The 27,054-nt window shown below is 42.1% G+C and overlaps 1 protein-coding gene across 2 annotated transcripts in view; it reads left to right on the top strand.

The window, feature by feature from the left end:
• The window catches only part of LOC117353429 (cytochrome P450 2D15-like), a 126,711-nt gene that overhangs the window by 56,955 nt on the left and 42,702 nt on the right, over positions 1-27,054 (top strand). For both annotated transcript variants that reach the window (XM_033929347.1, XM_033929348.1), the window contains exon 6: positions 18,481-18,622. In XM_033929347.1, coding sequence (XP_033785238.1) covers positions 18,481-18,622 — 142 coding nt within the window. The remainder of the gene's footprint in view (positions 1-18,480; positions 18,623-27,054) is intronic.

Here is a 27,054-nt window from a genome sequence, read left to right as displayed (position 1 = left end):
AAATAGTACTCTGTATTACAATTCTAAAATTTGTCTCACACACAAAGGGGCTCATAATCGAAACGGAAATACGTCTAAAAACCGGCCTAAATCAGCACTTGGACAATCAGTAACACAAGTCATCCAAGTGCCGATAATCGAACTGGGTATTAGATGTGTCTAAAAATGACTTAGGCCTCACAGTGCTGCAGTATGCCAAGAGCTAAAAGGGGCATTTCAGGAGGAGTGCTGAGGGCGGGATTTGGGCGGGACGTGGGCCGTCTTAGACTTAGTTGTACTGCATGTGTAACCAAAAGTTTTACAACACTGCCTAGATGGAACTTGGACGTTGTGACTTAGGCCATCTAAAACCAGGTCTAAGTCACAAGAAGATATCCAAAGTGACCAGATAACCACCTCAGACACAAAGTACAGACCCCCACACACTGCCCCAGTGATCATTGACCCCACCCGCACCCCCATAAAAATCGTAATGACAACTTTACATATCTGCCTCCAAAATATCACCTGGCAACCTAGCATAGGAAAGCCTAGTAGAGCTGCACAGAGGTGGCTTAAGTGGTCTTGGAGGTGGGTTAGTGAACCATGGAGAGGAGGACCCAGGCCCATAAGCCATTCTAATCACTGCATTCATAGTGAAACGTGTACCCCCAAACCCTTTTGTACTGCCATATAAGTGGCACCTGCAGCCATAAGAGCTATTGGGGTGATAGATAGGTGGGTCTAATAGGTTCTGGGGGTGTTTGGAGGGGGCTCACCATGACCTATAAGGGAGTTATGGTGAGATGTTTATGTGGCATCCTTTTTGTGAAGTTACATTACATTACATTAGTGATTTTTATTCCGCCATTACCTTGCGGTTCAAGGCGGATTAGAGAAGAGAAGGGCTTCAGAGACTGGTCCTCAGCAGTCGCTTTTTTTTGATCAGCCAGCCCAGTTGGTGTTGCAGGGTTTTGTTTAGTGAATCACGTCCCTGCCTACTTTTCATGCCATTGTCCTCATTTGCATGCGCGGATCGAAGGATGGTCGGAAGAGAAGTAAGTGAATCGGGCTGAGGTCACTAAGGGGTCGCAAACCAATCAGTACACGATCGGTTTGCTTAGACACCCAAAATACAATAGAAACCTGTAGTACTTTGTGTGTCTTTGAAAATGAGCCCCATTGATTTTTAAAGTATTTCCATATACTGTAACTTCATTGAATGTCCCCTAATCTTTGTAATTTTTGAAAGAGTAAAAAAATCTATTTACTGGAGGGGGTGTTGTACGTCACTGCTGAGGGTCTGTCTGATAACGTGTCCAGAGGTGTTACAGAGTAGAGCGGGTTGCTTCAGAGGATTGAAATGTTTCATACGGTGTTAGTTAGTTTTCATGGATTTCTTGAATAGCAGGGTTTTTATTTATTTTCTGAAAGTTTTGTAGTCTGGGGTTGCGATTAGTAGATTGGAGAGTTGGTGGTCTAGTTTTGCTGCCTGTGTGACTAGAAGGTCATCGTACAGTTCACAGCAGTTCCCTGTAAGGTACCCCACTATGGTGCCATGTCTGGGTGTCCAGTCCCTCACTGTTCTGGCCCCTCCCATGCCCAAAAGTTATTTTTCTAGGCGTTTTTGACTTGGACAAATTTTTGGTCAAAAATGGGGTATAAAGATGGACGACTTAGTAGTCTAGACGATCAGATGGCTGGACGTACAGTTAGACAATTTTCAAAAAAATATAATATGTTGGATGTATTTTTCGAAAATGGACCTTTTCCCATGTCTGACTTTTGTCCGACTTTGGGCGACTTGTGACTTAGGCCCAAAACAGACTTAGACGTTTTTTTTTGATTATGCCCCTCCACATCTTTAATCCTTCTAACAGTTCTTAATTTACAAAAGACTTCTTTAATTATTTTTTGAAATATGGGGTTTTATGCAGTATTATCTCCAAATATTGAGTATTAGGAATTTGTGTATTAGGGAGGGAGGAGGAGGGAATATTAGAATATTTTATAAGGTTGTATTGACTGAACGTAAAGGATAAGATTCGGTACAAGCTGCTGGTGAATGTCTTTATGTGCTTACAGAAGTTGGCCCCTAAACACCTGGTCCAGAGCATCTTGCCGCATGAGCCGGCTCGACTGCTCTGCTCAATTGAGCATTGTGATCTGTCTGTACCATCTGTGCAAGAGTTAAGGCTTTCCTCTTGCAGAAACAGTGTCTTTCACTGCATCGGCCCCTGGGAGTGGAACAATCTTCCAGGATACATTCGCCAATAGCAAAATTTACAGAACTTTAGGAAAATGCTGAAAGATACATGTTCTGTAAGATGAAATATAGGGTCTGAGTTTGGCTGAGGGAGAAGGAGTGATGACTGTTGTGCTGAGTGCTGGTCACGGAGGTGTTCGATGGTCTGGTTTGTTTTATTTGGTTTATTGATGTCTGTTATTGAGGCATTTTGTATGACTTATGGAATTCTATATTTTGATGTATGTGTGGGTTTGGCCAGTTTTGGCCCTAAATGATATTCGTCGTTGATGCAATGTGTACATTATATGTAGTTTGATTTGATATGTAAGTATGTAATTTGTTATAGTGTGTCTCTGAAGTGTTTTGTACGATAAATGTTAATCTTTTATTTTGTACATTAATATGTAACTCGCCCTGGATAAGGGCAGGTGAGAAATAAACAAACAAACAAAACAAATCCAGCCTTAAGTATTTGCATATTTTTGAACATTTAGGAGGGAATTCATCAATGTGTGCTACTGTTAAGATGGGTTATTTGACTGCAACAGATCCTCACAAGGTTAACAGAAAACTGGCAAATTAGAGAGCATCACCAAGCACAAGATAAGTTAATGCTATGTGCTTTTTGATTATACAACCTATAGGGCTGGTTGAGTCACATACTGTTTTTTGGTGTTAAGATAACAGTAAAAATAATTAAGTGGCGTTAAGATTCGCCTAATGTATAAAACAAAAATTTGTTCAATATTAGATGGAATAGTAAAATATACAAGAAGGACTAAATTTTACAATCCTCTTAATAGTGGTTTTTGATCAATGATAGATACCCTCTACCACCGGAAAACAAAAGGAGAATAGTAATATGATCCTTGGGGTGGTATTCTGAGATCTTTTCCTTTGCTTAGGCATCTGTTAACCTTGTGAGGATCTGTTGGAGTGTTTTCACGTTTTACGTTATTTTACTACAAGTCATGCTATTTTAACACAAGGTCTTATGGCATACTATGGAATGAATCTTAATATTAATGGGGAGATACTGAATATTCCTCTGTGATATTGCTTTATTAGATATCCGATAATCACAGCTCTTAAACTAATCAAAAAATACTGTGCAACTTTAAACAATGAATAAACAATAATATAATTATTTGTGAAATGCTCAGACCTTGCACCCCGTGATTTGGTGATAACTCCAAACTGGGGTTCATAAGGGGACCATCATAGCTTTCACCGTCCCCATAAACCAACCACTCCAGAAAGCTAAAATTCGATACTAATTAACTGACACTCTACAGAAATGATATTGAGAGTAATTCTTCAATAACTTATCTGGAAATGGAGGTATTATTGATTGTTGTGAACCCCAGACCAATTAAAAAGACTACTCCATTCTATTTCTTCTCTTTTTTTCTTTGTTCATATTAGACTGTTCAGTTATCCCTGTCCCCCCGACTCGAGTTTCAAGTCTTCATCAGGGAAGGACACTGAATTTAGCTCTCCATATCGAATGGGCAACAGAAACAGGGCTAACTCAGAGTTAGCCCTGTTTCTGTTGCCCATTTCTGTAGAGTGTCAGTTAATTAGTACCGAATTTTAGCTTTCTGGAGTGGTTGGTTTATGGGGATGGTGAAAGCTATGATGATCCCCTTATGAACCCCAGTTTGGAGTTATCACCAAATCACGGGGTGCAGGGTCTGAGCATTTCACAAATAATTATATTATTGTTTATTCATTGTTTAAAGTTGCACAGTATTTTTTGATTAGTTTAAGAGCTGTGATTATCGAATATCTAATACTATGGGATGAACCACTGTTTTTAAAACAGTTCGACTTGTGGTAAAATAAACCTTCTTAACAGAAGCCCAAATTGATAAATTACCCCCTTAGTGTCATCCACCACATTATAGAATGCAGACAAAGCTACAGCATAGCAAAACAATCTTCCAATATGGAGCAAAAACTGAATATCATCAGCTTATATTCTGAATTGATGGTCTAACAGTGAAACAGTTTACACGATGGAAGTAAAAATATATTAGAATTGCTGACAAATAAGACCCTTATACAAGCAGCCCCAGAAGCAGGGCCAGATTAGGGTTACCAAATGTCCGGATTTCTCCGGACATGTCCTCCTTTTCGAGGACATGTTGTCACAAACCCTCTGCAGCGGCGGGCTGTCGTGTAACAAACACAAGGATTCTGGTGTGTCCCCTCTAACCAGGGGTACCTTCAGGACTTTTCAGGTGGCTCTAGGCGACCGCCTAGGCCTATGAGAGACAAGGCAAGCAAAGAGTTTCCAAATATCACCAGTGAAACCAAGTTCTTCAAATAGGAATATGATGTTTATTCTGACCCAGAGGTCAAAAAGATGCAGCATAAAACAAAAATCACTTTTGCATTTCATTCAAAAATAAAGTCAATTGTAAAATAAAGATATCACAAAACAGCAATCTCCTGTAGTTGATTATTCCTGAGGTCATGTGCTCTGACTCAGGATTGCTTTACACTGGTGTTCACTCATAATTCAAACTTTCTCTCAGCATTAATATCAAAGGCATGTAACAGCAGATTTCAGCAGCCAAATAAAGTTTGAAATAAACCTTTGCTGTAAATCCAAATTAAACCAAAACTCTTTAGGCAATATAGCTCTTGCAAATGGATCAGCTTTTCCCTCAGCTCCCTGTGCAGGCAAAACAAACAGCTGAGGGAGATAAGCTAATTAGCTCTTCAGGAACGGGAGCCACAGCAGGATTTCTAAAGTTCAAAACACAAACTTAAAATGTTCTATCTTGAGCTTCTTGTTTCCAAACTTGACTTTAAATCACTTCCATAGTTTAGGATTCAGGTAAGTGTTATTCTTAACCCCAAAATACTCATAAAGTCCAAACCTATCTCACATTCTTCAGGCTTGTTTGCACAGCAGAAAAACATAGGCAAAAGGGAAAAAAAACCCCACAAACCACTAATGGTTTCCCAGTTATTCACTTTCTTCATTCAGTTTCCATACATTCTGTCTGGCTCTCTAGCATAGGGCCAGCTACTTGTACCTCCATGCTTTCCACACGGTCTGGAATCTGGAAGTTTGAAGTGGGAAGGATTTCTTCCAAATCCTGCATGGGCCAATCTGGCACGGTTGTCTCTCCTGCTCTGCTCCACAGCTCCTCACCTGCCTTAGGCTGTGGGAGTGACTCACCCTGGTCACTCGCTCCTCCTCCTGCTGCTTGTCTCAGCCTGCTTTTAAACAGCTCAGAGCCAATCCCCTTCAGCCTGTAGCGGGGGATGGGCTTTGGCTCTAAAGCAGCTTTTCTCTGCCTGGGTTTATCTAATGCAGCTATATCCCTTGTGGCTTCTCTAGCTGCCCTAAAGCCTGGAGGCTGCTGTTGCCAGTCTGCCTGCCTCTGCTCCAGATCACTACTGCTCTGATCATAGGGGCAAGGGAGGTCAGCCTCAAGTTGAGCGCCAGAATCAATCTGATCAGCTCTTCTGCACCCGATCCTATTAGGGACCGAACTAGTGCTGGTGCTGGGTTTGTCACAATGTCCAGGCGGCTTTTCAAAACCCACCACTTTGTCCACTCATGGACACAGCTAGACAACACCTCAGTACAGGCAAGAAAATTCTGATCATACAACTAGACCTCTCCGTAGCCTTCGATCTGGTAGACCATGACATCCTCCTACAAACATTAGACTGCATAGGAATCTCAGGCAAGGTACTCTCATGGTTTAAAGCAGGGGTGCCCAACACGTCGATCGCGATCGACAGGTCGCTCGCTCAGGCGACCCCAGTCGATCGCAGAGCGGGTTCCCTTCTTCCCTTCTCTTTTTTCCCCTCCTGACTGGCCTGCTCCTGAATTCTGCTGCTGCCTCCGCTGCTCAACATTAAAAAAAAACAAAAAAAAACCGGCTTGAAGAATTTATGCTCCGGGGCTAACGTGTGCTTGTACCGGCTTCCCTTCTCTTCCCTCTGAAACCGGAAGTTGTATCCAGGGGAAGGGGGGGGAGAGAAGGGAAGCCGGCACGCACATGTTAGAGCCTCGTTCGCAGGCTAAAGCGGGAGACAGGTCAGTGAAGCTTGTGATTAGCTCTTCTTGCTGCTAGGTCCTGCCTACTTTCTGTTTCCTCAAAGGCAGGACCCGGCAGCATTTCTCCCAATAGGTCGATCTTGGGCCGATCAGCCTTCCTCTCCCCGACGTCAATTCTGCCGTCGGAGAGGAAGTTCTGGCCAGCGGAACTTCCTCTCCGACGGCAAAATTGACGTCGGGGAGAGGAATGCTGGTGGGCCCGAAGCAAGGAGAGCTTGGCCGGCGGCGGGCGGCTTGGGGCCTGTTATCCGATGGCAGCAGCAGTGGCAGTGGCTTGGAGGAGGGCAGGGAGGGAGAAAGAGGGCAAGCAGGGAGACAGAAGGAAAGAAGAGAAACAGAAAAAAAGAAAGGGGGCATGAAGAGAGAAAGAAAGAAAGGTTAGGGAGAGAGGAAGAAAAAGTTGGGGGAGGGAATGAGGTGTGGAGGAGAGGAAGCATACAGGCTGAAAGAAAGATTGGATGCACAGTCAGAAGAAAGTGCAACCAGAGACTCATGAAATCACCAGACAAGGTAGGAAAAATGATTTTATTTTAAATTTAGTGATCAAAATGTGTCTGAATTTATATCTGCTCTCTATATTTTACAATATGGTCCCCTTTTACTAAACCGCAATAGAGGTTTTTAGCGCAGGGAGCCTATGAGCGTCGAGAGCAGCGCTGGGCATTCAGCGCGGCTCCCTGCGCTAAAAACTGCTATCGTGGTTTAGTAAAAAGGGAGGGGGTGGGTATTTGTCTATTTTTGTATGGTTGTTACTGAGGTGACAGTGCATAGAGTCATCTGCTTTGACCTCTTTGAAAAAACCCCGGAATAGGAATGATAATTAACAATTCTATGCGTACAGTGTGCATTGTGTTTTTTTTAAATTTTATTGTTGGTAGATCATTTTGACTTGGTCATTTTAAAAGTAGCTCACAAGCCCAAAAAGTGTGGGCACCCCTGGTTTAAAGGCTTCCTACAATCCAGAACCTACAGGGTTAAAACAAACAAACAAAAATCAGAACCATGGTCCAACCCCTGCAGAGTTCCCCATGGATCACCTCTGTCTCCCACACTATTCAACCTATACATAGCTTCCCTCAGCTCCTGCCTAGACAAACATGGCATAACCTCCTACAGCTATGCAGATGACATCACCATTCTCCTCCCCTTCGACCATCCAGCGCCCACCATGATAGGCACAATACACAGAACACTCAAAACAGTAGCAACATGGAATACAGAACACAAACTAAAACTTAACTCTGACAAAACAAACTTCATCCTCCTAGAAAACAGCAAAATCCCAACCTTAACAAACCTAGAAATAAACTCAATCTCATACCCTTTTCAACCCACGCTAAAACTTCTTGGAATACTGATTGATGGAGGCTGTACCATGCAACCACAAATCAACAAAAAAATAAAAACATCATTTGCAACTATGAGATCCCTAAGACAAATTCAAAAATTATTCAACAGGAAACAATTCCAACTTTTGGTATAATCTCTTATCCTTGGACTAATAGACTACTGCAACATACTATACTTCCCCTGCCCAGTGACCATGATAAAGCAACTACAAACAATACAAAATACAGCCCTAAGACTCATCTATTCACTGTAAAAATGCAACCACATCACAAGAGGCATACCACGACTCACACTGGCTCCCAATACAAGCAAGAGTACACTTCAAATTCTATTGCCTACTATTCAAAGCTATAAATGGAGACAGCCCAACCTACTGGAACAACCAACTAACTTAATCCATCTCAACCAGACACAGGAGAACCCACTCACAATTCACATACCCGCCAACCAAAAAAATGTCAAATGAAGAAAACTATATGACAACCTAATGGCCACCAGAGCAGCAAAACTAGACAGACAACTCACCAATCTGCTGTCTTCGATCATAGATTACAAAACCTTCAAAAAAGAAACAAAAACTCTACTCTTAAAAAAATACATAAAACCTATTTAACATGACCAGATCCTTCCCAAGCTCCACCTACTATATTGTCTACTCCTTATCAAATCTAAAATTTTCAAATTACCCAACTTGTATTACCTAATTTCACGACAATTCTTATGTAATCCGCCTATATATCTTGTAACTTTATGCCAACTCTTATGTAATCCGCCTTGAACCACAAGGTAATGGTGGAATAGAAATCACTAATGTAATGTAATGTTTTTGGAAAGCTTCTAGCAACGAGCGACGTTGGGATGGCATCTGCGTATGTGCAGATGTAACATGGTGACGTCAAGTCATCGCGTCACACCAGCGCATGCGCAGATGCCGTTCCAATGAGCAAACAGGTTGAGGGGCGGAGTTGGCCTGGGAGCAGGGCCATGGGTCCGGATATTCGCTCCCGAAAATCTGATAACCCTAGGCCAGATTAACTCTATATTAGGCACTAGGCAAGCATATATTTGTAAGACCCCCTACCCTAACCCTGCTCTTCCACCATTATTTCACCTTTCCAGAAGTAGCAATGCAGAGCCTAACTATGAATATAATAGCAGTAATAGTTTTTTATTTATAAAGTAGTCTTATAGCCCGTTACATTAATGGGTGCTATAATATGTGTGTGTATGTCTATATTTATTTCTTTCTCTCTCTCTCCTTAGCCTGTTTCTCTATTTCTTTCTTTCTACCTTTCTTTTTCCTGGGCTGTCCACCACCACCTCTTGCTTGCTCCCCCTGTCCATTCTAACGGATGCTAGAATATGTCCGTCTGTCTTTCTTTCTGTCTCTCTCCCTCCCGCTGTCTGTCTTTCTTTCTGTCTGTCTGTCTCTCTCCCTGGCCCCCTTTGTCTGTCTGTCTTTCTGTCTCTCTTCCTGCCCCTGTGTCCTTCTTCCTTCCTTTCTTTCTCCCTCTCGCTGTCTTTGTCTGTCTTTCTTTGTATGTCTCTCTCCCTGCCCCCTATGCATCAGCAGCATTTATTCCCCCCCCTTCCTGTGCAGCAGCCAGAGCATGTCCTTTCCCCTACCCCCGTTTCCCTTCCCACGTTCTGGCCTGCACATTTTTTTTAAAATGCCAGCCTCTACAGCTGAAAATAATCTGGATATTCAGTAGCAGTATTTGATCAGTGGCTGTCCGCTGAATATCTGGATAAAACAGTGAGGTGCCAAAAGCATAGATATTTAGCTGCGATCCTGATAACTTATCTGGACAGGTTTAGGATTGACTTTGTGCTAGACTATGCTATTTTCCTGATAGTCACCTAGATAACTCATGCGGGCGTAGGTGGCCAGGTCAAAGGCAGGCCTTCCCTTGGTGATCAGGCTCTCGTCCATGGCAATGTGGTTGAGACCGGCCCCCTGGCCGAAGTCGATATTGATGTATTTGCCAGGGGTCATGCATCTTTTAAACACTTTATTTTACTTAAAAAATCAACCCTGTGCTAAAGCTAGAGCTTTCTTTTATTTTTTAAATTTATATTTTAACTGCAGTACTTTAATATTGGCTATGCAAACAGCCATGCTATTTTTCTTCTCTCCTCTCTCGTGCCAGCACCACAGTCACCTCGAGCTCTCTCTCTGCTCCTTCTTCCCATCTTTGCAAAACCAGCCTACCAATGAGAGGCCATGAAATTTGTGCCTCTGCACATCCGGGGAATTAAGCCTGCTCTGCACTGTACTTTAGCCTTGCACATTTCTCTGCACCCTCCAGGCCTCTGTAGCCTTCAAAAATCACCCTTAGGACTCTGGCTTCCTACTGCCAGGGTCCTTGTCACTCCCCACCGCAGCCCTAAAAATAGTATTTCCAGCAATCGGGGACCACCTGTACTTCTGCGCCCATTCCCAACCTCCTTGGGCTCTTCAGGCCCTCTGAGGCCTACCTTTAATCTTCGGGACCTGGCCACTACTGGACCAGGTCCCCGAAGATACTCCAGTGCCGGTTCCCAGATCTATGGCCTTCCAGCCCATGGCCTTTTTTGTCTGCCCTCCATGGACATCCGCCTCAAGCCACCGTGGCCTGCAGGCACCGACAGCCTCTGCGGCCTGCCCCACTCCCTTCTCGCCGTCGTGCGCCGTTCCCCCCCCCCCCCCCTGGGGAAGCTTCGTGCATTTCCACCGCGGCTTCGGGAGCCTCCTGTCTGCGGGGCAGCCGCCCGTCTGTGCGCACACATCTGCGGGAGGAGGAGGCCGGGGCTCCTGGGATGGCGGGGAGGCCGGGGTTGCGTGGAGCAGCAACGGCAGCAGCTCGGCCGTGCAGCCAGCGCTAGGCAGAGCCGGGGTCGGGCATGGACCTTGCACCGCCCTGGCCGGCTCCTCACTTCGCTCGTGGAGGCGATTGGCGGCTGGCTGCGGTCCCCAGCCCGTTTTCAAAGTTAATTTTTTAGTTCAAAGCTGACGCCGCAGCTCCTCTCTCGATCCCCGCCTGGTGCGGTTCGAGAGAGGAGCCGCGGCGGCGTCTTGAGCTAAAAAATGAACTTTGTCAGGTAATTGCAAGTGTTGAAGCCTGCTGCAAGAGAGAGATGGTGGTAAGCATGCATGCACACTCTTGTGGCCACATCCCGACATATCAGGACTCAGGGAACAGGGGATAAGAGTGCGCATGCGCGCTTAGTATTTTATTAATATAGATTTATTACATCATATAACAAATACAGGTAATACAAAAATTCAAACATAAAGTAGTCACCCATCATTTTAAAACTTCCAGTCCACATTATTGGGACTGATTTTTCCCAAGAAAGAAATCACATAATGAAATTAGGAAAATACAATTCATCCTCATTTAATCAGGCTTAATTATATTGTGCTACATCACAAATCCTCAACCTCACCATTTTTCTCTTTGGAATTTACAGGGGATTTATCTTGAAGAAAATTTTCCAATTGATTTGGATCAACAAAGAGAAATTTAGTGTTCTCATAAGTCACTAAACACTTACAAGGAAACTTCAAAAAGAATAAAGCTCCCACTGCTAAGACACGAGCCATAAGTATAAATTGTTTTCTCCTATACTAGGTGTTTAGAGACATCAAGAAATATATTCAATTGCTGGCCACAAAATAGTGCCGTTTTATTAGCAAAATAAAGTTTCAAAATGGCTTGTTATTCCAATTCAGTTCTGAATGTCACCAATAATGTCGCTCTCTTAGCTATATAATCTTTAGATGATTCTAAGAACTGGGATAAATTTAGACTGTCAAGAGATACCACTTGATCGAAACCTCCTTCTTCGGCAATAACCTTAGTACCAGTTGGGATATAATAAAGGTTATCAGGCATAGATCCTTCAATCTAAGCTCTACAGTGCCACCATAGTGCAGGGACTTGGCTGAGTAGGCTTGTGCTAGTAATTGCATTTTCCATCTTTGAAAGTGCTGCACCCGTTCTCAGTAAGCTCTACTAAGCAAGGACTTTCTCTTGAATGTTTTAATGCACAGCGCTGCTTAGGTCTAGCTGTGCTATAGAAATGGTGAGAAGTAGTAGTAATTGTAGCCTAATGGGAGTGTAATAGAATCAGAGGTCCCATATGTGATGATTTGGTGTAGGACTGGGCTGGAGTGGGCATCAGTCCACTAACTTGGAACATAAGGATGTTACTGGCCAGACTTTATGATAGATATCCTTGAAATAAGATGGTTGGATAGGCTGGAGTGAGCTTGGACGGCAACTTCAGCATTTGGAACCTAGGACAATACCAGGTGGACTTTACAATCTATGACCCAGAAATATCAAAGAAGATACAAGTTAAATTAATCATGTATTTAATTGATATAACTAATGGGCAGACTGGATGGACCGTTTAGGTCTTTATCTGCCGTCATTTACTATGTTACTATGTAACCTGCGTATAGTGAAGAATATCTTTCATATACATTTTTAACAATTCTAAAGGTGAAAGAAAATGAGATAAAGGGAAATTTAAGTTTTCAAGGACCAATCACATCAAAGAATGATGCTTGTCTGGGTGGTTGTATCCCTACGCACAGATGCTCATAACATTGACAGGAGTCTTGCATACAGGTCAACTATTCTTTTTTTAATTTTTTTTTTTTAATTTATATATTTATTAATTTTATCAATAGATGAAATATTATGGGGCTCATAATCGAAAGAGAAAAACATCCATAAACCGGCCTAAGTTGGCAATTGGATGAACATTGTCAAAATACGTCCAAGTGCCGATAATGAAAATGGGTTTTGGACGTATTTCTAAACGACCTAGGCCTTCATAGTGCCGCTGAATGACCAAAGCTAAACGGGGCATTTCAGGAGGAGTGTCGAGGGCGGGAGTTGGGCGGGACGTGGGCAGGCTTAGACTTAGTTGTACAGCATGTATAACTGAAAGTTATACAGCCCAGGATTGACAGAACTTGGATGTTGTGACTTAGACCATTTGAAACATGGTCTAAGTCACAAAAACCCACCTAAAGTCATCAGATAAGCACTGCAAACACATAATACAGACCCCCCACACACTACCCCAGTGATCACCGACTCCCCCCCAACCCCATAAAAATAGTAATCACACCTTTAAAATTCAGCCTCCAGACCATCACCTGGCAGCCTGGCATAGGAAAGCCTAGTCGTCCAGCACAGAGGCAGTTTAAGCCATCTTGGGAGTGGGTTAGGGACCCATGGAGAGGAGGACCCAAGCCCATAAGCCCCTGTAATCACTGCATTGATACTTAAACATGTGCACTCTCCTATACACCCCCAAACCCTTTTGTACTGTCATATAAGTGGCTCCTGCAGCCATAAGGACTATTGGAGTGGGTCTAGGGTCTAGGGGTCTAGGGGATTCTAGAGGTAGTCTGGGGGGGATCAACATGACCTATAAGAGAGCTGTAGTGAGGAGAGGACAAGGCACCCTTTTTGTGAAGATCACAGCCCTGTATGGTACCCCACTATTTAGGTGCCATGTCTGGGTGTTCAGTCCATCACTTTTCAGACCCCTCCCATGTCCAACAGGGCTTGTTCTAAGCGTTTTTGACTTGGATGAAAAGTTGGACGAAAATGTGGTATAAAGATGGATGATTTAGCGACTTGGCCGATCAGATTGACAGGACGTATAGTTAGACGATTTTCGAAACAAAAACAATTTTGGACGTATTTTTCAAAAATGTGTCCTAGACTGTTTTTTACTTTGGACGACATGCAACTTAGACAAAAATGGACTTAGACGTTCCTTTCGATTATGCCCCTCTATGTATTAAGAAAAGAACTTGGCCAACAAATTACTTTAAAAAAACCCAAAAATAAAATGGGTAGTCTTAGGAGGGCCTCTTTATCTTGATGGAATACAATTTCACCAGAAGATTCGCTCGACTAACGACTTCATCCTCTGAAGCTTCCAGAATATTTGTAATAGCATTTAATATTCAATACAAATATACAATATATTTAATATTTGTAATAACATTTAAAGCTTCCAATGAAGCACATGGAGACGAGGTCTGCTTTTTCTTTGATACTGGAAAAAGATATATTTTATGGAGTGGAGGAAGTCCATTCTCAGAATATTTAAATACTTCCTTCAGGAACCTATAAAATATATCTTTTGAAGAGATTGACAACATTCTAGGAAAGTTCAGAATCTGTAAATTCAACAACTTAGTATAATTCTCAAAATTTTCTACTTTCCTAGCTAAGAACAATCTATCCTGAATTATCGATATTTGAGATGTTTGTAATCCTTGGACCCGCTGGTCCAAGTGATCAACTTTCTCACTCTGAGTTTTAACTTCCCCTTTAAGTTTATTAAGTCTCTGTGCCTGAGTGTTAATCTGGGGGAGAGTTCCAGCATAGAGTTTATAAAGGGAGTCCAGTGCAGTCCATATTGACTCCAGCGTAAATTCAGGTCAACTATTCTAGTGTATTCTTATAAAGGGAATTTTTTAAAATAACGTAAAATTCTGGAATCTCTCATGGCACACCATAGGCACAGGAACCATAGGCATCGGAACACTTTTTTGTGGGGAGGACCGCAAGCTCCACCCCAGACCCCGCCTAATCTCTGCCTTAGACCCTGCCCCCTTAATAGTACTTATTATAATACCATTTTTCCATTCATTTTTCATATATACATACAATATAATCTTATTAACAATACATAATGGTTAACCACAAAATTAAACTATGCAAAGCACACTGTATATTTCTCAACATTCATTCCTATCAGAACACCTGGCCTTGGTCACACATGCAGAACACAGATAACCCCTATACAAATACAGGACCACAAATTAAAAGTACTAATATACGTAAATAAAACCCTAAGATGCAAGACTCTGCATACAGTACAACTTCCAGAAAAATAGAAACAAATGTATTTCTTCCTGAACAGTGCTAAATATAGACAGCAGATGTAATTTCTCAAATCTTACACAATTCAATCATTAAATTGAAAATAAAATCATTTCACCTATCTTTGTTGCCTGGTGATTTTGGTTTTCAAACCATCTTTCCCAGTCTCTGGCTGCACGTCCTTCTGTCTATGCTCTTAACTGTGTATCCAGGGCCACCTTATCCATTTGCTGTTTTTCTCTCCTTTACTTTCGGCCATACATCCATTTTTAATCAACAAGTTCTTGAACAAGGTACTGATACATTTAAATGTGGGAGATGTGAAACAGCATACAAGAGTTGTATGCTAATATGGCTTTTTTTACACACAACATATCTCCTATAGTTTAGGAAAATTGCTTAAAACCAGCTATTGATTGATAAGGTTCCCATATGCTCTGAGATATGAAGCTCTAATGGGGAGTGGTTACCCCACATTTTTTTTTCAGTTACAAAGCACAAAGCCTTCAGTAAGCTCTGATCAATTGTATTATCTAATATGTTCATAATCTGACATGCCAAGTTGCAAGAACTCATCGGCAACTTTTTTCTACTTATAAAGAGCAGAACACTTTAAAGCTGTTCTCCTGAAGCAGATTACAAAACGGGGCCACTTTGGAACCCCCAACCGCAGTCAAGATAAGTGAAGTTGGTTACTTTACTAGTTTGTTACCATCATTGGCATGTATCTACTTATGTCAGGCCATATAAGCAAATAAGAAGAGCATATTTATTATAAAGAAGATAAAATGTAAGAAATAAAAATAGTATTACAGAAATTGATTGAAGCAGTATAACATATGCAATGACTGGTTGGTAAGCTCCTAAAAAAAGGGGGGGGGGTAACCACTCCCCATTAGAGCTTCAAATCTCTGAGCATATGGGAACCATATCAATCAATAGATGGTTTTAAGCAATTTTCCTAAACTATAGGAGATACGTTGTGTGTAAATTATACATCCATCTTTAGCATTAACTTTTAACATTCAACTTTCTTCCATTTTTCTGCTTTCTTCTCAAAATCTACTATTCCATGCCTTCCCTTCCCATCTATCTATGTGTACCATCTCCTCCCTCTTTCTTTTCCCATACTCCAATCTATTCATAAGAAGCATTTTATTTTATCTCTTCCCTGCTGCATCCATTGCTGTGCACCATCTCCTCCCTCTGTCTCTCTTTCCCCTCCACACCTATGCACCATCTCATCCCTCTCCCATGGTCAGACATCTCTGTCTTCCCCTTTCCCCCTCATATGGTCTGGCATCTTTCTCCTCTCATTCCCATAGTTTGGAATCTCTCTCCTCTCCCATGGTCTGGCATCTCTCACTCCTTCCATCCCTGTTCCCCAGATCTAACATATTTATCCTCTCCTTTCTGCGGTCTGGCATCCCTCTCTCCCCTCCTTCCATTCTGTGGTCTGGCATCTCTCTCTCTCCCCTTCCCATTCCAGTGGTCTGACATCTATCCCTTCTTTGGGTCATCTCTCCTCCCTCCCAATGTAACATTTCTTCCTCCCTCCTCTCTACCACTATCATGTCCAATAATTCTCCCTCTTTCTTCCTTTCCCCATATACATTATCTCTTTCCCTCTCATGTCACACACCTATTTTCAACAATTCTCTGTTGCTTTTCCCTCCCCCAAAGGTAGCATTTCTTTCTCTCCCTTCCCAGTACTCCACCTGTGTAGCATCTCTCTTGTTCTCCTTTCCTACCACCCCCAGCCCTTGCATTTGTCCTTCCCAACCCTCTCCCAGTATGTGCAGTATCTGTCTTCCTAACCCCCTGAGCATCTGTCCTCCCTGCCTTCCCAACTGCACTCAGCCTCTCCGTCAGGCTCTGCACTCAGTCCCCTCCCCTTCCCTCCCCTTGCTGTCAGGCTCTGGACCCAGCCCATTTCCCTTCCCTCCCCCTGTCAGGCTCTGTACCCAGCCCCCTTTCCTCCCCCCTTCAGGCTCTGTACCCAGCCCCCTTTCCTCACCTCGTCAGGCACTGCACCCAGCCCCTTCCTTCTCTCCCCTGTCAGGCACTGCACCCAGCTCCTTTTCCTCCCCTATCAGGCTCTTCACCCACAGAATCTGTTTTTTCAGTGAGCACTGCCCCAGCCCCCTTCCCTCCCAACCCCTGTCAGGCTCTGTCTTCACTCATGGAAAAACGTTTCTTCTGCCACTGAGCTGCAAAGAGCAGGAGCGTGCTTTGTCATGCCTGCTTGGTGCTGAGTGGCTTCTTGATTGGCTCCCATGAATTCTGACGAGAATTCACGGGACCCAATCAAGAAGCACCTCAGCACCAAGCATGTGTGCCAAAGTGCACTCCTGCTTTTTGCAACTCAGCGGCAGAAGAAATGTTTTCCGCCTGACTAGGGTTGGGAGGGAAGGGGGTGCTCGTTGAAAAACCCGATTCCGCGGGTGAAGAGCCTGACAGGGGAGGGAGGGAAGGGGGCTGGTGCAGTACCAATTTATGGGGAGACCATGGCCCCTGTGGCCTTCCCCATTTGACACCTATGCCAGGAACCTGCTTGCTGTTCTAATATGACTGGTTATAACTTTTGAAGCTGCCATACAAGCAGGTATGTACTGTTTCATTCACTTCTTTAGAGGTGAGAGAAATTCAGTGACCAATGGGTGCAGATCATGCCTTCATCACTCCAGTGATCATCGGGTCAGTTTGGACACCTTTTGGCACATATTCATTGTTAAAACAGCTCTAGCCCTAAACGTCCAAATTGTGCCCTGGACTTATTTTAAAATGTTTGATTATTGCAGAAAAATGTCCAGATCATAAGACCGTCCTACTCTCACACAAACCAATCTTCCAACATGCTCACTTTAGATTTAATAATAATAATAACAACTTTATTTTTATATACCGCCATACAGATGAATAGCTTAGAAATTTGTGTAAAAAATTAGTTTTGAAAATAGCAAATTGGAAGGGTTTGGTAAGAAAAACAGTCATCTGCCCCTTTATGCCACCTTTTGGTTAGTTTTCTTTTTTGAAAATGATCCTAATTGCCTACTATCATTGTACCTCATTCTCCTCGTCTCCATGGCCATTCCCTATGCCCCCTTTTGTCCTCTTAAGTCTCTAGATTCCCATCGCCTTACGCTTTCAAATCCTAGACAGGTAGATCTGAGTCCACTCTTAATTCAGCATTTTATTTTTTATCTCCAAAACTCTAGAATGACCTTCCCCTTCACTTTGTGAAGGACTTTTTGCTAAATTTTAAAATCTTTTGAAACCTCACTTTTTAAAACTAGCCTTTGGCTGCTCAGACTACCTGGTATCATTTGTCTTTTTTTCCTATGATTGTGTGTGTGAAATATTTTTTCCTGGGCCTTCATTGTATGCAAATCTCTTTCATTCATATTTATTGTGGATATTCTGAAAACCTGACTGGCAAGGGGGTACTCCAGGACAGACTTGCAAAACGTTGAACTAGAGCAGGGATTCTCAACCCAGTCCTCTGGACACACTAAGCCAATCTGGTTTGCAAGAAATTCACAATGAATACGCATGGATAGATTTGCCTACCATGGAGGCAAAAAATGTATCTCATGCATATTCTTTGTGGATGTCTTGAAAACCAGACTGGCTGGACTGAGCTGAAAACTCTGAGCTAGAGCATTGTATTTCAAATTTCAGAGTCAGCAAAATTAATAACTTTTGACTGTACAACATGATGAGTGTTGAAAAATTATCTATTCAAAATGATAAGACGTGCGAAGATATGTTATCTGGTTAATTTTAACTGGTTAGCGTGTCTCTACAGCTCTTTTAATGACATTCTAGTTCTGGTAAAATTGGCACGAAAGCAGTTGTATATATAATTACCCCGGCTTTCAGGTAAACATTGCTTGCCCTATCCATTTTTCTTCCAGACCAAAGGGGACCCAGAGACCAGTTTCACTGAACTCAACCTTATCTTTACAACCCTTGACCTGTTTGGAGCTGGCACAGAGACCAGCTCTACCACCCTGCGCTGGGCACTACTGTTCATGATTCTCCATCCCGACATCCAGAGTAAGTGATGGGTATTGAAACATTTGTTCTGAAACATATCAGAGCATGACATGGAGTGTTCAGGGCAAAAATTATATGAGCATGGAATGTGATGCAGATGGCTTGAAATTTACTGATTCAAACAATAGGAGTCCAATTACAATAAATCCCATACACTCAGAATCTCTGTAATTTTTATAGTATAGGATTTACTTCAATAAACATTTATTTTATTTTAGGTTTCTATATGCAACCTTATGGGGTTTTTTTTTTGTAGTTCAAAAGTTTTATTGCAATTTTCAATAAACGTAACAAACCCCCCCAGAAATGACCAGATCAGTGATGGAAAAATCTAAGACCTATACATATGTTCCAATTCTTAAAGAAGAGACTTCCATGTATTAAAAATAAGTATAATGCAATAAAACAAAGTAAGCCAGTAATAAAGCAAGAAGAGCAAATATTAGAGAAAATGAAAACAGTACTAAGAGAATTGACTGTTCAGCTATAAATAAAACAAATAAAGAAGTTAATGCAACCATCGTGATATATTTATGACATTCACTGTTCTAGGTAACAAAGAGCATCAAACAGATTTCACAGTCTCACAGTAGACCTTGAGAGGTTGACAGATAGATTGAACTGTGGCCAAGGACCCATTTCTTTCCACTGCAGCAATGATGCAGGTCATATTCCACCAGGCAGAATATGATCGAGATGATGGAGTTTTCCAATGAGTGAGAATAGATTTGATGGTGATCAAAAGAAGGGCTTTTACTAATCGAGCCAGAGAAACTGGTAGAGTGGCCTGGAGACCATTGCATCCATATAGAATTATTGCCAGAATTAATGGTTTGGAGATTTCGATGATTTTGCATTTTGTACCCCATATTTGAGACCAGTAGTGTGCTACATCAGGGCATGAGAAGATCATTTGATCCAGGGTTCCTGTAGCAGAACAGCATGACCAACATTTGTCGTTATCAGAGTCTGATAGTTTAGATATCTTAGATAATTTGAAAGGTGTCTAGAAAGTTTTATATATTAGGAAAAATATTGATTGAATGATTGCTGAAGACTGTAGATTTTATGAGACTCAGATCAAATGTGTGTCCAGACATGTTCTTCCATGCAAAGGCCAGTATCCTTGCCCCAAACTGAATGAAGACCATCCAGTTGGAAAGATTTATGTTTCCTTAGAATTTTGTACCATTTGGTGGTTTCATGTTTAGTAGATGATAGCCTATCACATTCAGTTGGTTTGTAATCTCTAAGGTTAGTACTTTTCAATAGGGCGCTAACAGAAGAATGGAGTTTGAGCCATTTAAACTGTTGCGATAGTAAAATGTTATGATGAGAGAATTTCAGAAAAAGTTTTCCATGTAGAATCCACATAAAGTTGATTTATTTTCCATAGACCAGCATTGCACCAGGACAACCAAAATATTAGGGGGTTTTGTATGAGAATTCCTAGGTTTCCCCATATTGCCATCGAAGTAGTCTCATTCCAGCGTGGGGGTAATAGTTTATCGATTTCTTGTAGGGCTGTTCTCATGGTAGACATTACTGCATTGGTTTTCACGTAATCTATATTTACAGAGAAGGAGATCATATCAAATGGAAGGGAAGATATCATCCAGTGTTCAATGACCATCCATTTGGGAGAAGGTTGAGAATTTTTGAGGGAGATCCATTTGGAAGTCTACCGCATAACAAAAGCAGTGTGGTAATCCAAGAAGATTGGGAAGTTGACACCACCAAAAGATTTGTTATTCTTGAGTTTTTAAAGCTTATACGAGGAGTTTTATTATTCCATAGAAATTAAGTTAAGAGACTGTCAATCTTTGTATAAGCTGGCGATTTCAAGTACACTGGTAGCATGCTTAAGATGTAATTCACAACAGGCGATATCATCATCTTAATAGTTTCCATGTGGCCCCACCAGGACAGTTTCAAAGGTGACCATTTACTTGTTAGTTGTTGGATGGAGTCCATGAGGTAAGAGGTATTATATTCCACAGTATCTTCAATAGATGTGCCCCCCAAAAAGGCCAACATATTTTATTCTATCTGGAGACCATTGCAGATCCAGTTATTGAACAACAGAGAATGCTTCTGGGCAGTTTAGTCGCATAACTTCCATCTTAGCTACATACAATTTATATCCAGACATTTTATTTGAATTAGATTTATAATAATAACATATAAAGAGAAAAAAAAAACAACCCAAGTATACAAGTATTAATTAGGACATGATACATTCCAGTTGTACAAGCCAAATGGAATATATGAGAAGATTAACATGAACAAGGTAATACAATACAACTAGGTACCTCGTGTCAAACAAATATAACAGTTCAGTACACATATTTTATTTGACGATGCACATGCAAAACATGGAAGAATTTCTCAACGAACATCACATTATAGTTTAGATTAAGCGATCTAATATACAATATGTCAACGGTCTAAAGTACAGTAAGTTTGAACAGATCTCCATATTTTGAGAAATGAATTAGTAGAATTATGTTTTTCCGCGATGGTGCTTTCAAATTTGATAGTTATACAAACTGTGTTCCACCATATCATATATTCCACTTTTGATAAGTCCTTCCAACAATGCAAAATGTTTTTAATGGCCAAAAATAGTAAGATGTTGAGTAAGCGTGCATTATGTTCAGATAGGGAGTGCTTAAGGCCCTTTAGTCCTAGTATGATAATTTTGAGGTGTAAGGGTTCATAAATGTTCAATATAGAAGAAATGGTGTTCCAAACTCCATCCCAATACAATTTAAGGTGTGGACACTGGAATATCATATGAGGCAGTGTACCCACTGATTTCTTACGAGGACCAGCATAGATAGGAGACAACATGAGAGAATTTAGCAAATTTCTGCGGGGTCCAGTGGGATCGATGTAGCAGAAAGTATATTGATTGAAGTATAGAAGCCGATCAAATAGACTTAAATACTCTAGTCCAGTGGTTCCCAATAGAGATCTGGACGGGAATGGGGATCGCGGGAATCCCGCGGGGACCTCTCCCAAGCTCATAGGACTCCCATGGGGACCCTTCCGAGGCTGACAGGACTCCCAAGGGGATGGACCCGGAGTTCCTATCCTGAGGCCTACCTAATTTCTGGTCCGGGTCCAGCGCCAAGCTGAGCTCCCAAGTCCCGATGAATCAGCAGCAACAGTCTCTGTCACATAGGCAGTAATCTCAGCACGTAGATACACAGACTCTGTGTGCCTACGTGCTGAGCTCCATGCCTACATGAAAGAGACTGTTGCTGATTCGTGAGGAGGTGTCACTTGCAGGCTAGAGCGGGCGGACAGAGTCATCCTCCGCTCCCGGAACAAACCCAAAATGTGCTAACTTCGCTGGTCAGGCACAGTGTCCAGGGCCTGGTTCTGCTGCACGAGCTGCGATATGTGGCTCAGAGCTGAGCGGGGATCGGTGGACGCCAAGGGCTGCTGAGCAAAGCTGCAAAAACCCAGCGAGGAACAATCTTTCTCTCCCATCATTCAGCATTTCACCTCTCTCTCTCTGCTTCCCTTCTTTCCAGCATTTGTCCTTTCTCTCTGTTTTCTCTCCAGCATCTTCTCTCTCCTCCATTTCCATCCAGCATCTGCCCCTCTCTCCTTTCCATCCAGCATCTGCCCCTTCCCCTTTCCATCCAGCATCAGCTCCTCTTGCTCCTGCTTCTGCCCAGCATCTGATCTGTCTCCTCTCTTCCTCCTTTCTGACCCTCTGTCACTCCATCCATCATCCACCCTTCTCTTTCCCCCTTCCATCCAGCATCTTCCCATCTTTTTCTCCCCCTTTCAGCTCAGCATCTACTTAATTTCTCTTTCTCTCCCTTATATTCAGTATCTTCCCCATCTTTTTCTTTCCTCCCTTCCATCCGCATCCTCCCCCTCTCCTCCCTCCCATTCAATGTCTTCCTCCCCTCTCCTTTTCTTTACATCCATCATCTGTCTTTTTCTCTCTCCCCAGGCATTCCAGCTTGCCTGTTATCTTTCCCCTTTCATCCAGCGTGTCTGATCCCTCCCCCTTTCTATCTACAATCTGTCTCCTCTCACCTCCTACATCCAGTATCTACCCCCTCCCACCTGACATCTTAGCTGCCGCCAGACTGACGCAAAGCCTTCCCTCTGATGTCAGCTCTGACTTTGGGGGAAGACATTTGGGTAGGCTACATATGGCATGCTGCAGGCTGCCTCCATCGCCTGCTGTATCTGGACTCAAATGAAGGGGTGGGAGGGAGTGCATTTTTGGACACAGAAGGCATGAACTTGGAAGAGATGATGGAGGAAGGGAGGGAAAGAGATGCTGAAGTAGGGGAGGGAATGCGTTTTTGGACACAGAAGGTATGAACTGGGGCGAGAGGAAGGGAGGGAAAGAGATGCTGAGGTGGGGGAGGGAATAGAAAGGGAGAATTGGGTGTGGGTGTGCCAGTGAGCAGGAAAGAGAGAAGGTTGGGTATACATGAGGAATGGAAGAAAGAGGAAAATTTTTGGTCATAGGGAGGGAGTGAGGTACAGATGAGAGTGAGAAATGTGATGGAAAGGGAACAATGGGACAGATTGAAAGGGATGCAAGAGGGAGGAATGTTGGACATAGTGGTGAAGAGAATGGAGGGAGAGATGTGACATGGTGCTGGAAAGGGGTGATAGAACAGAAGGAGAAATGTTGAGCATGGGGCTGGTGGGCAGGCATGAAAGATGAAAAAGGGATAAATGATCGACCATGGTAGAAGGAACCAATAGACAGCAACAGAAGAATTTACAAAAGTTGGGAAATCAGAAAAAAGAAACTGGGACCATCTTGATGGAAAAATAAGTTTCCAGACAACAAAGGTAAAAAATGGAATGTATTGACTAAAATATGTTAGCTTTGGGAAATGTAGATAGCAGATGTCTTTGTATTGTGTTCAAAAGAAAAGGAAATGGATTTCTGGTTTTATTTCTGCAGTGTTGAAATACTTGCTGACCCTTGCTGTGGCTGGTGGGGATCCTCAAGCACCGCCAGCAGAGGACCTTCTCTAAAGGCGGCCAGAACTCCCCTCCACCAAGCGGAGCAGTCGCTGGCAGCATCCATGAGCCTCTGAAGTACCAGCATCTGTGATTCAGGGACGCTACTGCTGCCTGCCTAGCTTGGCAAAAGGGACCCCCGGCCAACTGCAGAGAAAGTCCTCAGCTGAAAGCTTGGGGGTCCTCATCAGCTGAGTATTTCTATTTTATATTTACATTAGAGGCTCTGGTAGAAACCCGTTTACAAAGTATGTATTCTTCCCAATTAATATTTCCAAATTAAAGTGTCTTTGCTTATTTGTAAATGGGTTTCTACCAAAGCCTTTAATTCAGTAGCATAATTAAATTAAATAACTATTTCTGAAGTTTAAAGGGACGGGAGGGGACAGAGGGGATTCCTCACGGGGCTGGGTGGGGACAGGTGAGGATGGAGGGATACCTCACGGGGACAGGTAGGGATGGGTGGGATTTCTGTCCCCGCGCAACTCTCTAGTTCTCAACCATGTCCTGGAGGACCACCAGCCATTCGGGTTTTCAAGATATCCCTAATGAATATGCATGAGAGAGATTTGCATATAATGGAAGTGACAGGTATGCAAATCTCTCTCATGCATATTCATTAGGGATATCTTGAAAACCTGACTGGCTGGGGGTCCCCCAGGACAGGGTTGGGAGCCAGTGCTCTAGTCCACACTTCCTGCCATAACTCAGCAGATATTTCTAAATCTGTATGACAAACATTCATCAGTTGTGATATATGTACTGGAGGCGTCTGTCGCAATATTGCATACCATTTAGAAGCAACTCCTTTAAGAGGAGCGATAGTAATAATTTGTGAAAGAAGATCAGGTATGGATTTTAGTTTTTGAAGATCCGTATACTTCACACAAACATAATGTTTTAGTTGAAGCCATCTAGATTATTGGTTGGCAGGTAGAACATAATTATTGTACACTTCTTCAAAGGTCAGCCATTTATTGTGATTAAGGAGGTCTTGCAGAGTCCATATTTCACATCTATGCCATATAGGCCAATCCAAGGTATTATTTTGAATTTTGAAGGTGTCATTATTCCATAATGGAATCATAGTTGTGTCTTTCCATTTAATCTTCATTATGCAGTCAAATTATTGAAGCACAGCATTAGTTGAGCGAATGATACTATTAAATTGTTTTAAAGAAGAGGTTATTGACGAGGTGAGACGGAGGGTGTTAGTCCCCAGAATACTTTTTTCCAGAGAGAGCCATGAGGGGGGATCAGCAATGGTTTTATGAAGAATCCATATCGATCCCTGGTGCATTATAAATGCCTGATGATATTTAAAGAAATCCGGAAAGTTGACTCCATCATTCATCTTATCATTTTTATGTTTATGCATTGCAATCCTAGGGTGACTGTTTTTCCACAAAAATTTGCTCAATGCTTGTTCAATGTCATGGTAAAATTTTTTGTGTAAAAGGAAAGGTAGCATGCTTAATACATAGTTGATTTTGGGTTGGATCATCATTTTAAGCGTAGCTAGTCGCCCCCACCAAGTGATTTTTAATGGTGACCATCTGTATGTTAGTTCTTTTATTAGTGTTAATAAGTATTCAATATTTAGCTGTTCAGTATCTTCCAATGTTGGATCTATAAAAAGGCCTAAATATTTCAGTTTGCAGGTATTCCATATGAAACCATAGGATTCTATGTTTTGTTTGTCTACAGCATAGTTTAAAGGCATGATTTCGGACTTAGAAACATAGAAACATAGAAAGGTGACGGCAGAAAAGGGCCACAGCCCATCAAGTCTGCCCACTCTACTGACCCACCCCATTAAGTCTGAGTGCTGATGACTTAGTTCCTTAGCTCGACCCTCGTAGGGATCCCACTGGATATCTCATCTATTCTTAAAGTCGAGCACGCTGGCGGCCTTGATCACCTGCCTCGGAAGTTTGTTCCAATGATCCACCACCCTTTCCGTGAAGAAGTACTTCCTGGCGTCACCACTAAATTTCCCTCCTCTGAGTTTAAGCGGGTGCCCCCTTGTGACCGAGGGTCCCATGGGAAAGAATATGTCGTTTTCCGTCTCGACACGACCTGTGACGTATTTAAATGTCTCAATCATGTCACCCCTTTCCTGCGCTCCTCCTGGTCGTATTCAACTTGTATCCAGAGACCTGCGCGTATTGATCAATTACTTTAATGACTCCAGGGATAGAATCAGGTGTAGCATAAAGCATGATGTCATCTACATATGGGGAGAGTTTGATTTCACTGTCTCTGTGCTTGAATCCTCGGATATCCGTCTTTGCTCTAATGTCAATCAATAATGGTTCCATCGTTAAATTGAAGAGTAGCAGAGAGAATGGACAACCTTGGAGTGTGCCTCTGGTGGGTTTAAATGTATCAGAAAGGTGATCATTAATGTAAATTCTAGTTCTGGGGTAAGAATATAAGACCCTTATCATTTCAATAAATTGAGCAGGTATGTTGAATTTACCTAAGGTAGCATTGATAAAAGGCCATTCCACTCTATGAAACGCTTTTTCAACAACTAATCCTATTAATGCAAGTTTTTGATCAGAAGATTGGGAGGCTGCAATTATATTTAACCATATAAGGGAATTATTAAATGAATGTCTACCATTGATAAATGTAGTTTGATCTTTAGTAATCAGATGTGGTATAACACATTGAAGTCTAGTCGCCAAGATCTTAGCATATATCTTGGCACCAATTGGATCAAGATATGTTAATGGTTAAACAAGTACAAGAGTCCCTAATTAAAAATAATATAAATCTCAGAAAGAAATTAGAAACACTTGAAAATAACTCTTGGAATAACAACTTGAGAATTATTAACTTTCCTAGATTAACTATGGTTACTCCTAGGGAGATGCTCAGGAGATAACTGATAGAAATTTTGCAAGTCTCAGAAGAAACTTTACCACCATTTACTCAAATGTATTACTTGCCAAATAAAAATGGGGCTCAATTACAGTCTAAAATACCGGATTAAGCACCGCTGAATGTCTCTGAAATTTTAGAAACATCAGATAGAAAGATAGCTGTACCTTCCACAATGATTTTGACTGTAGCCCTTGCAATTGATAAAATATGGTTATTGAGACTTTTCTTTAAAACAAACAAAGAGTTTCTTGGATGTAAAATTCAAATGTTTTCTGACCTCTCCAGAGAAACTCAAAAGTGTCTTCGAGAATTTCTTCTATTGAACCCTGGAGTCACTTCACTGGGGGGGGGGGGGGCGACGTTCTATTTAAGATATCCATGCATTTGCCACTGTTCAGTTAAATATGTTTTCTTTGAACCTCAACAGTTAACTGCTTTTCTGGCTTTGTCTCGACTGAATAAAGAGAAACCAACAGCTGTATAGTTATATAAACTGCTCATATCTCAGCTCTGTCTGGAATTTATCTTGC

This window comes from Geotrypetes seraphini, chromosome 2 (assembly GCF_902459505.1).
Source record: "Geotrypetes seraphini chromosome 2, aGeoSer1.1, whole genome shotgun sequence".
Classification (NCBI taxonomy): Eukaryota; Metazoa; Chordata; class Amphibia; order Gymnophiona; family Dermophiidae; genus Geotrypetes; species Geotrypetes seraphini.
This window is presented reverse-complemented; position numbering and strand designations above follow the sequence as displayed.